The 15,985-nt window shown below is 45.7% G+C and overlaps 1 protein-coding gene across 1 annotated transcript in view; it reads left to right on the forward strand.

The window, feature by feature from the left end:
* Window positions 1-15,985, forward strand: part of LOC137654557 (bleomycin hydrolase) — a 188,669-nt gene that overhangs the window by 51,602 nt on the left and 121,082 nt on the right. The window contains exon 4 of the mRNA XM_068388286.1: window positions 4,941-5,093. Coding sequence (XP_068244387.1) covers window positions 4,941-5,093 — 153 coding nt within the window. The remainder of the gene's footprint in view (window positions 1-4,940; window positions 5,094-15,985) is intronic.

Here is a 15,985-nt window from a genome sequence, read left to right on the forward strand (position 1 = left end):
TTGCCCTCTTTATCACCCGTTTGCTCAAGAGCTCTCGGGTGTATTCTTCCAGAACGGGGGTGGAGTATTGGAAGAATTGAGGAAATGATGGTGGAGCTGTCTTCCAGCTCCAACCTAGTCCATTCTTGATTAGGCTGTGGGCCCAGGGATCGAAGGTCCAACGATCCTGGAAGAGTCGGAATCTTCCTCCTACCGGAAGCGTCTCATTGCTTCTGGTTTCCGGAGGGCTTGCCTCCTTGACCGCGTGCTCCCCTACCCCCTCTTCCTCTCGAGGGACGTCTACAGGAATCTCTACCTGACCCCCTACCTTTAGGGCGAAAGGTAGTGGTCTGCCTCTCGTAGGCGGGAGTGAAGGCTGGTGACTGAGTCACCACCTGCTGGTGTACCATCTGGTAGGTGGGTTGGGGTTGTGCCACCATCTGTGGCACCGCAATCATGGGAAGTTGTTGTTGTCTAGCAGGGCGAGATGGCACTCTTGGCCTCTTTGTCTTCCTTTTCAGTTGGGGACCCTCATCCGTGGAAGACTTCATCTTAGCAGACGTGCCCCATTTCTGGAGAAGATTTCTATTCTCCGTGGCGGCCTTGTCGACTATTTCTTTGACCACTTCATTTGGGAAGAGGTCTTTCCCCCAGATATTGGAAGATATCAACTTCCTGGGTTTGTGTTTGACCGTAGCCGAGGCAAACATGAACTCCCTACAAGCCCTTCTAGCCCTAACAAAGCTATAGAAATCTTTAGTTAGGGTTGCCAAGTGTGTTTTGCCAATGACCATGAACATATCCGGGGACCTCTGTTCACTGGCCATTGCCTCCAGGGTCACCTGGAGGGACAGAGAGGCAATAAGCCTTTCCTTCGTATCCTGCTCCCTACGCAGGAGAAATTCAGACAACTTGGGGAGGTTTTCGCTAAACTGACGTCCAGCGATATCAGCGTCCAACTTTCCCGACTAAGAAGGTAAGCTGGATATCCTTCTAGTCCCTGTGATCTGTTGGCAGAGCTAGGGAAAGGGGGCCTACACTCCTCCAGTGTGGGGCAAGGTTTCCCAGCTTCCACTGCCTTAAACCCTTTTTCCGCAAAGGGGAAGGCCATTGTTGCTGGAGCAAGAAAAGAGGGATGTTTCTTGCTCAGGGCTGCGGCACTATGACCTCCTTGGGCTCTGTCTCCTCCTTGGATACAGGTTCCGCCCTTAGACGAATGAAGCAGTCAGGATAGGACTCAAAGCTGGGCCAGAACTCAATGTCCTCGATAAGGACAGTCCCAGCTTTTCTGAAATGAAGATCTTGCCGTTCGTTATTGGCATGTACTCGGCATGCCTCCACGGGTTTACCTCGGAGCACGAGGGAAGATCCTTCACGTTAAGTCTCCTATGAGACCCACGGGCCGCTGCAAGCTGATGAATCTCCTTCCTTAGCGCAGCTTCCCTTTTTTTGCTCTTCTTCTGAAACATCTCCATCATAGCTTTGATGGCAGACAGGGTGTCGTCTGACTTTTCAGGTTGAGGAGCGGAGGACTTAGAGGGCACCGGTTCTGGGGCAGGATCCGACGAAACAGAGACTGTTCTGACTTCATCCTCTTCCGTCTCTGGAGCCAACCTTGACTCCTCATCTCGACCTTCAGCCAGAAGGTCCTTTTCGGTGTCCTCTGACACCTCTGACATCCTCTCATCATCTAGATGGATGTCCTTCATCGCATCCAAGACATCCGTATCCATGGCTATCTGGATGCAAGGGATCTCGGGTGAGGCTGAGGTATAACAGCATCCGCAGATGCTTTGGGGGAATAGACAGGCCCTCATACGCTCATTGGGGAGGTAAGGCCCCGTGGCATTTTTCTGGAAGCCATGAACCCATCTGCGCAGCTTGGTCCGAGCTGCATCCCTTGACTCCGTTGTCGTGGGGTTTTCAAAAGCCTCATACACCAAGTCTTTGCACACAGTACATACCTGGGGGTCCCAGTATTTGAGAGGTCCCTTGGTGATGGAACAGTGGGAGTGTGTCCTACGGTCCAAGTGGCTACAGGAGTCCCTGCTACGCATGTTGGAGAAGACGCTGCCACACTTCACATGGTCCTCCTGTAAAGAGAGGAAAATAAAATGAGTATAAAGTAGTTCATCTCACTAGATAAACTAATAAATATTATAATAATATTTTCCATTTTATTTTATTGCATATAGCTTAGGATAGATAAGCTAGAAATGAATTAGGAAAGACACATACGTGTGTTTCCCGCCCAGCCAATTGCTGTGACCTCCCTCAATATTAACCCTAGGGTTATCCTCCTCAGGAGGCTCGGTGGAAGAGTCTAGCCTACGAGGATAGAAGAGTGTAACTACCACCCACTTCCAAAGGATTAATAATGAGGGTCATTAACAACTGATCATCTATCAGTATATAGAAAGGGAATTCCTTTCCCAATCTTATAAGGTCTCAACAATAGACTGCACCTGGACACAGAGTATGTTGGAAAATTTAACTACTGTATACTTTTATACCATAGTTTTCTGTCTGCAGTATGCTCTATACTACAGATGTACTGGCTACTGTATATACATATACCATTGTTGCCGCCAGCATGTAGCCGGCAAGGCTAGTACCTAAGGCACAATTCAACCGACACGATATTGTAAATTTTTGTAGCCGGCAGCTCAGCGGATTGCAGGCAGCTTACCGGACGCCAGCGGGTCACCGGCTGTCGGCACACTAGCCCAGATAGCATTCAATGTGACAGGGTAGTGGTCGATAAACCGAACTCGGCCGGCTCTTGCCGGCTAAGTCAGTTGTGTCAGTGAATCATTGGCTGTCGGTCCACAAGTCTAGCCAGCATCTTGCCGGCAAGGTTAGTGGCCGCCAGCCGCCAGTTAGGTTTAGTATCTGGCGGCACTAGCCAAGAGAGAGAGAGAAAGCAAAGAGTGAAGGGTGATGTAAGAGCACTGTCTCACTTCCTTCCTCCGGAATGAGGGTTCTAATGGAAGGGGAGAATATAAGATAATCAAGCTTCCACCCATCCACCTCCGTTGCCGGCCCCTGCCGGTCATAGGATGTGAATGGCAGCCCAAGGGAGGACTGAAGAATACTCTAAAGTAAATGGATCTTCTGCTGGCAGCTGGACCTGCCAACACAGCTATCCCAGAGCTCTGTGTCCGATAGGGAAGCTGTACGACTAGGCCATACAAGCAGAAGCCCAAGCCGGCCCTACAACCTGCCGGAAAGCGGCGAGATTGCAGGACGACGGCCAAAAGGATGTGATGGCTAGGCCATCACTAAAGGACAGAGTGGGGAGGGGAAAGGGTCCTGTATAAGGTGAGAGAAGAGCCGGCAGCATGCCGGTCTTACCACACCTTGAGGAAGCTCTGTTTCAGTATCGGCGCCATCCTAGGCGGACGTAGAATTCAATCCCCAGCCTAGGGTCTGCCAATACAGTAAGGGGGCCGGTAATCATCTAGCCGCCACCCTTAATCATAGAGAAAGAGAGTTCCAATGCCGGCACCATCCTAGGCAGCAGAATAATCTCTATTCTTCAGCCTAGGGTCTGCGAGCACAGGACTAGTTGACTAAACCACAGAGAGAAGGGGGAATCACATGACCCCTTCCAGTGCAGTCTAGGGAGGCAAAGCCACCTATGCCATCAAACAAGACCCGACAGGGGAATACTTTCACCCTGTCGACCAGTTGCCGGCACACGACAAGTACTCTGAGGTTCTGACCCAACCCAAAGCTCACCATCAGTAGCTAGGTGAAGGGGCAGAAAAACCCTAGCCTAGTCTTGCCTGAATGACAATTCGAGGCAAGATCAATTAGAATTGTAGCCTTAGGCTACACTCAGAGGGAAGGAGGGATTACCCTATATATGATGGTAACCGGGGAGATTGTATGAAAGTATACTAAAGCCCCTAGCCTACTAGCCTAGCGACAGTGAGATCGACTACCTAACTCATCGAAGCTCTGTCGTATACTATCTTAGAAGAGGAGATTTTATATGCAATCCATATATCTTACATGTATAATTTGCCTATTATCTTCATTTAAATTTATTAGCACCAGGAACACTTATTATATCATGCAAGAGAGTAAACTATAACACCTAGGCTAGGAAGCTTAGCGTATACAAGATCGGCTACCTGATTCGCCGAAACTAATGTGAATACTATCGGTATAATATAATTGATTCCTAGCAATGAAGACTAAATAGCTAATTATTTTTATTTAAGCTATTATACCGGGAAAGTCGTTCTGGCTAACTAAATAACTCATGCGTTACGAACGACAGCACCGAAGACGCCTCCAGTTCATGCAATAGCTCCGCCAAAAAATTAGTTTAATTCAATTAAATTTTTTACTTTATGGCCAGAGCTAAATTTGTACAGCATAAGAATCAAATACTCAACTTTCCAGAGGCAGAAGAGGCTAGAGATTGCATAATAAATCCAAATAAACGAGAGAGCACTGGGAAAACCACTGAGTGAGACCGCTACAGAAAAAGGAATAAAGATGGCGGCGATTATGGCGCCATCTGAGTACTCAAACAGTAACGGAGGAAGGGAACTTTATAACTGCTCCTCTTTTATTTTGCCACTTTTCCCCCTCGAAGCGTAAATGCTATGGGGGGTGCAGATTGCTATGTGGCATGTCAAGAATACGTCCCCTGATATTATGTGATATCCTAAAAGGAAACTTTTAAGGATATTCCCACCTGGAGTTAGGATTCTGGAGACCTTAAGTCAAATTCTCTGGGAATATCACTGTAGTCAAATATACCCTAGGAAGCTACTTAAAGGAACCTTCCATCAGGATGACATGGCTATCTCGCCCAAAAATAATAATAATAATAATAATGATGATGATGATGATATTATTCATGTGGAATTTGTAGTGTATATTTTGCCTGGGGTACAGATCCAAGATATTTGAAGTTACTAATTATAATTTCCATTGTGTTCTAGGTTGAAAATGAAGGACGTCCAGTAACTAATCAGAAGTCATCCGGTCGATGCTGGATCTTTGCGTGTTTGAATGTGATGCGAATACCTTTCATTAAGCAGTACAATTTAGATGAATTTGAATTTTCTCAGTCCTACCTCTTCTTTTGGGATAAGGTAAATATTGCAAATTGGTTTTCCTGAAATTTACAGTTTTAACCTGTTTTTTTAATGCTATATCTGTAGAAGACAAGTACTGTAATTTCTATTTGTTCCGGCACTAAATACAAACCCTTTTGCTCTTTATTAGGAGATTATACTTTGGTGAAGCTGAAACAAGCCATAAGTTTTAGGGAGGTGTAACTACCCTATTGCTAGTAAGTGGGGTGGGCATTCACACACACAAACACTAGTGTTCTGTTGTCACCTTTTACTTATAGCTCGGTGAAAGTAAACGTTTGTCTCTCTCTCTGTTCAACGTTTTTAACTAGCCTTTGACTTTTTTCTGATTTTCTTTTGTGTATATATATATATATATATATATATATATATATATATATATATATATATATATATATATATATATATATATATATATATATATATATATATATATATATATATATATATACACACACCAAGGCACTTCCCTCAATTTTGGGGGGTAGCCAACATCAACAAAGAAACCAAAAAAAAAAGGGACCTCTACTCTCTACGTTCCTCCCAGCCTAACAAGGGACTCAACCGAGTTCAGCTGGTACTGCTAGGGTGTCACAGCCCACCCTCCCACATTATCCACCACAGATGAAGCTTCATAATGCTGAATCCCCTACTGCTGCTACCTCCGCGGTCATCTAAGGCATCGGAGGCAGCAGCAGGGCCTATCGGAACTGCGTCACAATCGCTCGCCATTCATTCCTATCTCTAGCACGCTCTCTTGCCTCGCTCACATCTATCCTCCTATCACCCAGAGCTTCCTTCACTCCATCCATCCACCCAAACCTTGGCCTTCCTCTCGTACTTCTCCCATCAACTCTTGCATTCATCACCTTCTTTAGCAGACAGCCATTTTCCATTCTCTCAACATGGCCAAACCACCTCAACACATTCATATCCACTCTAGCTGCTAACTCATTTCTTACACCCATTTTCACCCTCACTACTTCGTTCCTAACCCTATCTACTCGAGATACACCAGCCATACTCCTTAGACACTTCATCTCAAACACATTCAATTTCTGTCTCTCCGTCACTTTCATTCCCCACAACTCCGGTCCATATAGAACTCTCTTTACATTCATGCCCAACCCTCTATTTTTTACTACTCCTTTAACTGCCCCCAACACTTTGCAACCTTCATTCACTCTCTGACGTACATCTGCTTCCACTCCACCATTTGCTGCAACAACAGACCCCAAGTACTTAAACTGATCCACCTCCTCAAGTAACTCTCCATTCAACATGACATTCAACCTTGCACCACCTTCCCTTGTCGTACATCTCATAACCTTACTCTTACCCACATTAACTCTCAACTTCCTTCTCTCACACACACTTCCAAATTCTGTCACTAATCGTCCAAGCTTCTCTTCTGTGTCTGCAACCAGTACAGTATCATCCGCAAACAAAAACTGATTTACCTCTCATTCATGGTCATTCTCGTCTACCAGTTTTAATCCTCGTCCAAGCACTCGAGCATTCACCTCTCTCACCACTCCATCAACATACAAGTTAAACAACCACGGCGACATCACACATCCCTGTCTCAGCCCCACTCTCACTGGAAACCAATCACTCACTTCATTTGCTATCCTAACACATGCTTTACTACCTTTGTAGAAACTTTTCACTGCTTGCAACAACCTTCCACCAACTCCATATAACCTCATCACATTCCACATTGCTTCCCTATCAACTCTATCATACGCTTTCTCCAGATCCATAAACGCAACATACACCTCCTTACCTTTTGCTAAATATTTCTCGCATATCTGACTAACTGTAAAAATCTGATTCATACAACCCCTACCTCTTCTAAAACCACCCTGTATCTCTAAGATTGCATTCTCTGTTTTATCCTTGATCCTATTAATCATTACTCTACCATACACTTTTCCAACTACGCTTAACAAACTAATACCTCTTGAATTACAACACTCATGCACATCTCCCTTACCCTTATATAGTGGTACAATACATGCACAAACCCAATCTACTGGTACCATTGACAACACAAAACACATATTAAACAATCTCACCAACTATTCAAGTACAGTCACAACCCCTCCTTCAACATCTCAGCTCTCACACCATCCATACCAGATGCTTTTCCTACTCTCGTTTCATCTAGTGCTCTCCTCACTTCATCTATTGTAATCTCTCTCTCATTCTCATCTCCCATCACTGGCACCTCAACACCTGCAACAGCAATTATATCTGCCTCCCTATTATCTTCAACATTCAGTAAACTTTCAAAATATTCCGCCCATCTTTTCCTTGCCTCCTCTCCTTTTAACAACCTTCCATTTCCATCTTTCACTGTCTCTTCAATTCTTGAGCCAGCCTTCCTTACTCTCTTCACTTCTTTCCAAAACTTCTTCTTATTCTCTTCATATGAATGACCCAATCCCTGACCCCACCTCAGGTCAGCTGCCCTCTTTGCCTCACGTACCTTGCGCTTTACTTCCACATTTTTCTCTTTATATTTTTCATACTTCTCTATACTATTACTCTGCAGCCATTCTTCAAAAGCCCTCTTTTTCTCTTTCACTTTTACCTTCACTCCTTCATTCCACCATTCACTGCCCTTCCTCATGCTGCGTCCAACAACCTTCTTTCCACACACATCACTTGCAATCCCAACAAAATTTTCTTTTACTAACTTCCACTCCTCCTCTAAATTGCCAATTTCTCTTACTTTCACTTCGTCATATATCATTTTCAACCTTTCTCGATATTTACTTTTTACCCCCGGTTTTATTAGCTCTTCAACCCTCACTACCTCCCTTTTACATCCACCTACTCTATTCCCCCATTCTTTTGCTACAACTAATTTTCCTTCCACCAAAAAATGATCAGACATACCGTTAGCCATACCCCTAAACACGTGCACGTCTTTCAATCTTCCAAACATTCTTTTAGTTATCAACACATAATCCATTAATGCCCTTTCTGGGCTTGAACCTGTGCCGGCCAGTGAATAAGCTCCTATTAGCACTTATTCTTAGGTAATTTACTGCTAAATATACCAGAGAAAAAATGTAAAGGAGTGCTAGGTTAACTAGCTCGCTCACCTATTGGTGTCGGTATAAAATTGGGCGTATAATCCAGAGGTCCCGCACTATTTAGATTCATCCACGACAAAGACCCCAATAGAGGAGAGCCGTTCAACCTCACTCGGCACCAGCAACTCTGCATCCGCTCAGAACTCAACTCCTTTTTAGCACGCCTGTATGGTAACCCGCTTTTTTGTGCTCTCGTGTTTTGCCTTATTTTTTTCTTGGATTATGGCTTCTTCATAGGTTTCCCAGGAGACACCGTCTAAGTTAAGTACCAAGCTATGTTTTGCTGTGTTTTGAGCAATCTAGATCGTTTAATATTTAATTATAGGAGTTTATTCTCTTCGATCATATCGATCTTGCTTGATTCCGCTTACGGTTGGTACTCCTGTTTTGAGAGCTGTTAGTTTCACTCGCGGTGTTACTAAGTGTATTATTTTTATTATTAATTAAATTTTTATATGTTTTATTGTGGATATTCATTATTTAGCGTTTAGAACCCTTGTGATTCATATTTAGGGCCGATATCAGTTACGTATCGTAGATGGCTTGCCGACCTTCGTTACTGGGCGGCAATTTTTATTATTTAAGCCATCAGGTTGCTGTCCTTTGGGATTTATTTATTATGTTGCATGCCTTGCCCTAAATTTTTATGTGTATATTCATATATTTTTCAACGCTATTACTTTTATAATGAATATTTGTGCTTATTACTCCGTATGATCTGTTTTGGTAGTGTTTGGGGATCGTCAGTTGGTAGCCCTGCTGCTCCGTATCACGTGATCCTCCCCCAAGCTCCCCCTCTCGCTAGGTTGGTGGCTAGGCTTCTCTCCCCCCTCTCCTAGGGGACCGTTGCCTTCCCTCCTTTTAGAGGGGGTAGTTCAGTGTTTATGGACTTTGTCCTCCGGGTGTCCCGGCGGTTTCGTCTCTGTCTAGACGGGTTGGCCACCTTTCAACAGAGTAGGATCCCGGTGCACCCTATTTTATATTCACCTATCACAATTTTATTATGTTATACGAAACCCTCCGGGTTCTGTTGGCGGTTCTTATCTACAGTTCCGCCCCCCTCTTTATTTATAACAGTTTCTATGATTATATATGATTATATATGACAGATCACTATCCCGGAGTTCCTATATATATTGGTTTATGGATGTACTTTTATTTCCCGGCCCGGGGCTTAACCTCGCTCCGGGAAATCAGACACCATGTGTCTTAATTCTTTGTTGCATCCTTCTTTATGATCCCGGCTCGACCGGAATGGATAGTTATACTCTAGTCTTAAGTTAGACTTATGTTTAGGCCTGGGTCCTCCGGACCCACCCCTACTTAAGAGTATCACAGTTAAGCTAGACTTATGTTTAGGCCCGGGTCCTCCGGACCCGCCCCTACTTAAGAGTATTACAGTTAAGCTCTAGTCTTAAGTTAGACTTATGTTTAGTCCCGGGTCCTCCGGACCCGCCCCTACTTAAGAGAATTACAGTTTCTCATATACCATTCTTTTTATAGATGGTGCATTGTCAGATGACGGCCTGTACGGCTGTCCTTCACCAGCCTTGTGGCCATACTGTTTGTAGGTCTCACGCCCTCTGCGGAGTTCAGCTGGAAGACATCGTGGTCTGGCACCCTGATAATTGTATGGGTCTGTTTTGACCTCATCACCACCCTCGGATCTGATTCGGTGAGTCCCGTTGGCTATGTTATCTTTCTAATTATTTTACCTCTTTTTGGTATACATACACTATTTAGTAAGATCTCTATGGTCTTGAAGGACCTCCTGGAATCATCCTTTCGATAATTCCCACTATTATTTCAGGCATCCCCGGAGCAGAAGACTGCAGCTCGGGCCACACTGAAAGTGTGGGTTAGGGGATTTGCCCGGAATGTGAAATCCAAACAGCCTTACGTCCTGTCTGAAGACTACTGTGCAATGATCTACCCTAATGCCAAGTCTTCAGCCGCTGTGGCTAGGCATGTTGCGGCACCCATCATTGCCCACATTGATGCCACTATTGCGGGATTCATAGACCAGGAACAAGATCCGTTGGATGCCCCCGGAGATCTGGAAGACAATGTTGCCTCCATGAACTTGGACGTCGAACCTATGTTGTTGGATGATCCGGATGCAGGTAGGGTGGTAAGTGAGGCAGGTGTTACCGGCGCTGAGATTCCTATCCTCAGCCCCGCTCTTTCTTCTTCATCTGATCTCTCTTCTTTCCATGGTCTTTCTGGGGACCGTGATTCGTCTCACCGATCACACCCGGTTCCCCCCAAAGATATGTCTATATCTAGGACTTTGCCAAAAGCTCGTAAGCCCCACAAGGCTTCCCATAGTTCCAAGTCTAATACGAACCCGTCATCTAAGGCTTCCGGCTCCTCCTCTAAGTCTCACGACCCGGGAGTACAATCCGCCACTTCTGCTCCTAATCCGGGCCTTTCCGAATCAGCCATGCTTCGCATTGTGTCGGAGATGCAAGCTAAGTTGGTGTCGGAAATGCAGGCCAAGATGGACACGATGTTCTCTAACATTGGTCAGAGACTTGGGGCATTAGAGCAGGGTGCTCCAGAGCGAGTTCAAAGCTCTCTCATCCCGGATGCCTCTAAGCTTCCGCCGTTTACCAAGAATAACCCTTGGCGCATGGCTCTTCATTCCCCATTTTCAGACGGGATGTTAACATTGGAAGGTCTTGGCACTCGTCCCCTAGAGGACTTTGAATTCTTTCCTCCTGGTCTCGCATTCCCATTTCATGGTTATGCCAGGCTTACCGAGGAAGCTCTGGTTCGGCTGGATAAGGTCCCCAAAGAGACTGTCATTTTCCCAAAGGAACAAGCCCAATCTGTTTGGGCTAGGTTTCTGAATGATATTGGTTGCACCAATACCATGTTGACGCCTCATAAAAGTTCGTTCACAATGTTCTTAATGGACAAGAATACCGTGACTCCATGCGTCAATAAGGTTGCAGAACTGGCTTTTCAATATGCTCTGGAGGAGAAGCCCTTGCCTCCCATCCGAGAGGTAGACCCGATCTCCCTCCTTCTTCCTTCAGGTAATGAGTGTTGGGACAATGTCCATACCACCTTTACTTCTGGCAAGCTAACAGCCGACTGTGCGTCGGTAATGTTTAGCGAACGGCTTCCCCGTCTCCCGGAATCCCTTATTAAACAGGAGTATGATTCCCGCCTACGTGTTGGTCGAACTTTGAACTTGGCCACGTCTACGGAGTCGATAGCCTTAACTTATGATACTGAGAGTATCTTTAAGTCTCTCAATAAGGCTACTTTGCAGTCGTTATATTTCGATCTATATGACTTTGCTATTGCCAAACGTAGGTGCCGCAAACACGTCCTGGCTGAGGCGACTATTAGGCACGAGCCTAATAAACTTATCCGGTCCTCTTGCTGGGGTTCAAATCTTTTCCCTGAGGATCTTGTGGAGGAAGTCTTGGCAGAGGCTACTAGGGTTAATCAGAGCCTTAAAACCCGTTGGGGTTTGACTCCTAAGCGGAAATATGATCCCGCAAATTACCAAGCCCGGGGTAGGAAGAAGCTCCGCCCGTATACCTCCACCCAGTTCCGGCAACAGCAGAGTAGTTCGTCTGTTTTCCGTCAGCCTCTTCCTCCATCTCCTGCTGCTCCTGCACAGCCTTCCACCTCTCGGGCTCCTTCATCGGACGACTATGTCACCGTTCTGCTCCCTAAGAGCCAGCTTCCCGGTGCCTCCACCACCTCTCCAGCCTTTAACCAGTCTTATGAGGCTCAAGGCTCTTCCCAGAGTTATAACAGAGGTAGAGGCTACCATCGTGGTTCAAACCAGAACAGAGGTAGAGGTAGATTCTTTCGCAAGGGAAAGAACTTCCGAGGCGGACGTGGAGGCAACTCCTCAAACCAATACTGAGGTGCAGCGGGTAGGGGGGAGGCTTTATGCCTTCCGCAACAAATGGAGGTTCAGTCCCTGGGCTTTCAGTATCATCTCCAAGGGACTGGGGTGGAGTTGGATTCAAGGACCTCCACCTCCGAACAGATTTCATCAACATTCCACTCCGGACCTAGTCGAATTTGTCCAGGACCTGTTACAAAAGAACGCCATACAAGAAACGAAACACCTGAAGTTTCAGGGTCGGCTGTTCAGTGTCCCGAAGAAGGATTCGGACAAGAGAAGAGTGATTCTAGACCTATCCCTTCTCAACTTGTCCATTCAATGCGACAAGTTTCGAATGCTTACCGTCTCGCAGGTGCGGACCTTACTTCCCCGTGGGGCCGTCACCACCTCTATCGATCTTACAGACGCCTATTATCACGTCCCGATAGCGAGACACTTCCGTCCGTATCTAGGCTTCCGCCTAGGGGACAAAAATTACTCCTTCAAGGTGATGCCCTTTGGGCTCAACATCGCCCCAAGGATCTTCACAAAGTTAGCAGAAGTTGCTGTTCAGGAACTCAGAAATCAAGGGATTCAAGTAGTAGCCTATCTGGACGACTGGCTCATTTGGTCAGACACCTCCCAAAATTGCCTAAAAGCCACTCACAGAGTCATCCAATACCTTCAATCTCTAGGCTTCCAGATCAACTTCAAGAAGTCCCGTCTTCTTCCGAAATCAAAGTTCCAATGGCTCGGCCTGCAATGGGATCTTATATCTCATACTCTGTGTCTTCCCAAACCCAAGAGGTTAGAGATTGCAATGAACACCAAACGCTTTCTCAAAGACAAAGTAAGTTCCAGACGACTCCAAGAGAGGATCCTAGGGTCCCTTCAATTTGCTTCAGTGACGGATCTACTTCTGAAGGCAAAATTGAAAGATATCAATCGTGTCTGGCGTTCGAGGGCGAACCGGAAGCTCCGGGACAGGAAAGTCCGCCTTCCTCCCATTCTCCGGGAAAGACTTCTACCTTGGACAAGGGCCAACAATCTGTCAAAGTCAGTTCCCCTTCGATTTCCGCCTCCGAAGTTAATCATTCACACGGACGCATCCCTATCAGGTTGGGGAGGCTATTCTCAGCTCAGGAAAGTTCAAGGTCTTTGGTCTCCCTTATTCCGCCAATTTCACATCAATGTGCTGGAGGCCATGGCAGTTCTTCTAACCCTGAAACGTCTCGCTCCACCCAAGAGACAACACCTTCGTCTGGTTCTCGACAGCGAAGTGGTGGTCCGCTGCCTCAACAGAGGCGGATCAAAATCAGGGCCTCTGAACCATGTTCTAGTAGCCATATTCTCCCTAGCAGCCTCGAACTGTTGGCATCTTTCAGCTGTCCACCTGGCGGGAGTCCGGAACGTAGTGGCAGACGCCTTGTCCCGGACCTCCCCTCTAGAATCAGAATGGTCACTCGATCTAAAGTCATTCCGGTGGATTCTCTCTCGGGTTCCGGGTCTCCAAGTGGACCTCTTCGCCACGGAGTCCAACCACAAGTTGAGAGTATATGTGGCTCCCAATCTAGACCCTCAGGCCTACGCCACAGACGCTATGTCACAGAATTGGGACATCTGGGAAAGGATTTATCTCTTTCCCCCGGTGAATCTTTTACTGAAAGTCCTAGACAAGCTGAGATCCTTCAAGGGACGAGTAGCCTTGGTCGCACCCAACTGGCCCAAGAGCAATTGGTATCCTCTCCTGCGAGAGTTGAGACTACATCCTCACCCGATACCCAATCCGGTTCTGTCTCAGATAGTACAAACACGCGTTGTGTACGCTTTCTCAAACATTCAGAGCGCCCTAACTTTATGGACTTCATGAAGTTTGCGGCCATGCATGGTGCCAATATCGATCCTCAAAACACCCTGTTCCTAGAATCAGATAAACGGGATTCCACCATCCGCCAATATGATTCTGCGGTTAAAAAGTTGGCTAAATTTCTGATAGACTCAGACGTACACTGTATGAACTTGAACCTTACAGTCACTTTCTTTAGAACTTTATTAGAATCAGGTCTGGCAGCCAATACTGTCACCACTATTAAATCTGCCTTGAAAAAGATATTCCTAGTGGGTTTTAACATAGACTTAACCGACTCTTTGTTAGCTTCAATTCCGAAAGCCTGTGCCAGACTGAAACCGGTTACTCGTCCTACCCCGGTTACCTGGTTCCTTAATGATGTACTCAAATTGGCTTCTGATACCATTAACAGTTCTTGTGATTACATTCCCCTTCTCAGGAAAACACTTTTCCTGGTGAGTTTGGCTTCCGGGGCAAGAATTTCTGAACTGGCAGCTTTGTCAAGAGACCCGGGTCATATTGAGTTCCTTCCTTCGGGAGAGGTCCTTCTTTCACCTAACAAATTCTTTTTAGCTAAGAACGAAGACCCTCAGAACAGATGGTCCTCCTGGAAAATTGTTCCCCTCACGCAAGATCCGTCTCTGTGCCCTGTTACTACTCTTAGGTCTTATTTATCCCGGACCTCCTCTAACTCCTCGGGGCCTCTATTCGTTAGAGAACAAGGCGGTACCATTACCATTAAAGGGATCAGGCAACAAATTTTGTATTTTATTAAACAAGCTAGCCCTGACTCTTTTCCTCTTGCACATGATATCAGAGCGGTTGCTACTTCGGTGAACTTTTTTCACCACATGAATTTTACGGATCTTTCCAGGTATACAGGGTGGAAGTCACCCTCAGTGTTCAAGAAACACTACCTTAAACATTTGGAAGCCCTTAAATTTCCTACAGTAGCTGCAGGGAACGTAGTTACCCCCAGGTAACTCATATGTTAATTCCTTGTTATTTTATCTCTCCCCCTTACCTGCCTCATTTATACCCTATTTGTATTCGTTGGTTTCGCACCTGATTACTATTATTATATTTGTAAATTTTTGACTCCTGAGTATCTGTATATATCATCACTCACGGCATTATTATACATTACCTTTTTTGGTCAATTGTTCTACCAAGTGGATTTATGTTCTTTTTAAGATACCCTTATAGCTGTTTTTGGCACTCATCTCTGATTAAAGCAACTTGTATTTCCCTTATGTTTATGTTTTTCCTTTATTTTGCAAGTTTGGTGACATTTCTCTTGTATATATTCACTGGCCGGCACAGGTTCAAGCCCAGAAAAGGGATTTTGACGTAGGAAAAATCTATTTCTGGGCGAGGGACCTGTGCCGCCCAGTGAACCCTCCCAGCTCCTCTCCCTTGGAGTCCCCAAACTTTGGGTGCTAAGGAGTTGGGTTCTGAGCGGATGCAGAGTTGCTGGTGCCGAGTGAGGTTGAACGGCTCTCCTCTATTGGGGTCTTTGTCGTGGATGAATCTAAATAGTGCGGGACCTCTGGATTATACGCCCAATTTTATACCGACACCAATAGGTGAGCGAGCTTGTTAACCTAGCACTCCTTTACATTTTTTCTCTGGTATATTTAGCAGTAAATTACCTAAGAATAAGTGCTAATAGGAGCTTATTCACTGGGCGGCACAGGTCCCTCGCCCAGAAATAGATTTTTCCTACGTCAAAATCCCTTTTCTACTACTCTTCCATTTGCCACTCTTACCCATGTATACTTATTTTTATCTTTTTTTTTTTGAAAAAGCTATTACTTATCACCATCTCTTGCTCAACACACATATCTACCAGTCTCTCACCACTCTCATTTTCACCTGGTACGCCATAGTTCCCAATGACACCTTCTACCTCTCCAGCGCCCACTCTAGCATTTAAGTCTCCCATGACAACTACATAATTCCTTCTACCCAGTCTTTCAACACACCCTGTTAATTCATTCCAGAACTCATCCCGCTCTTCTTCACTTTTCTCACTACCTGGCCCATACGCACTGACAAACGCCCAACATTCCCTACCCAACAT

Source organism: Palaemon carinicauda, chromosome 15 (assembly GCF_036898095.1).
Source record: "Palaemon carinicauda isolate YSFRI2023 chromosome 15, ASM3689809v2, whole genome shotgun sequence".
Taxonomy (NCBI): Eukaryota; Metazoa; Arthropoda; class Malacostraca; order Decapoda; family Palaemonidae; genus Palaemon; species Palaemon carinicauda.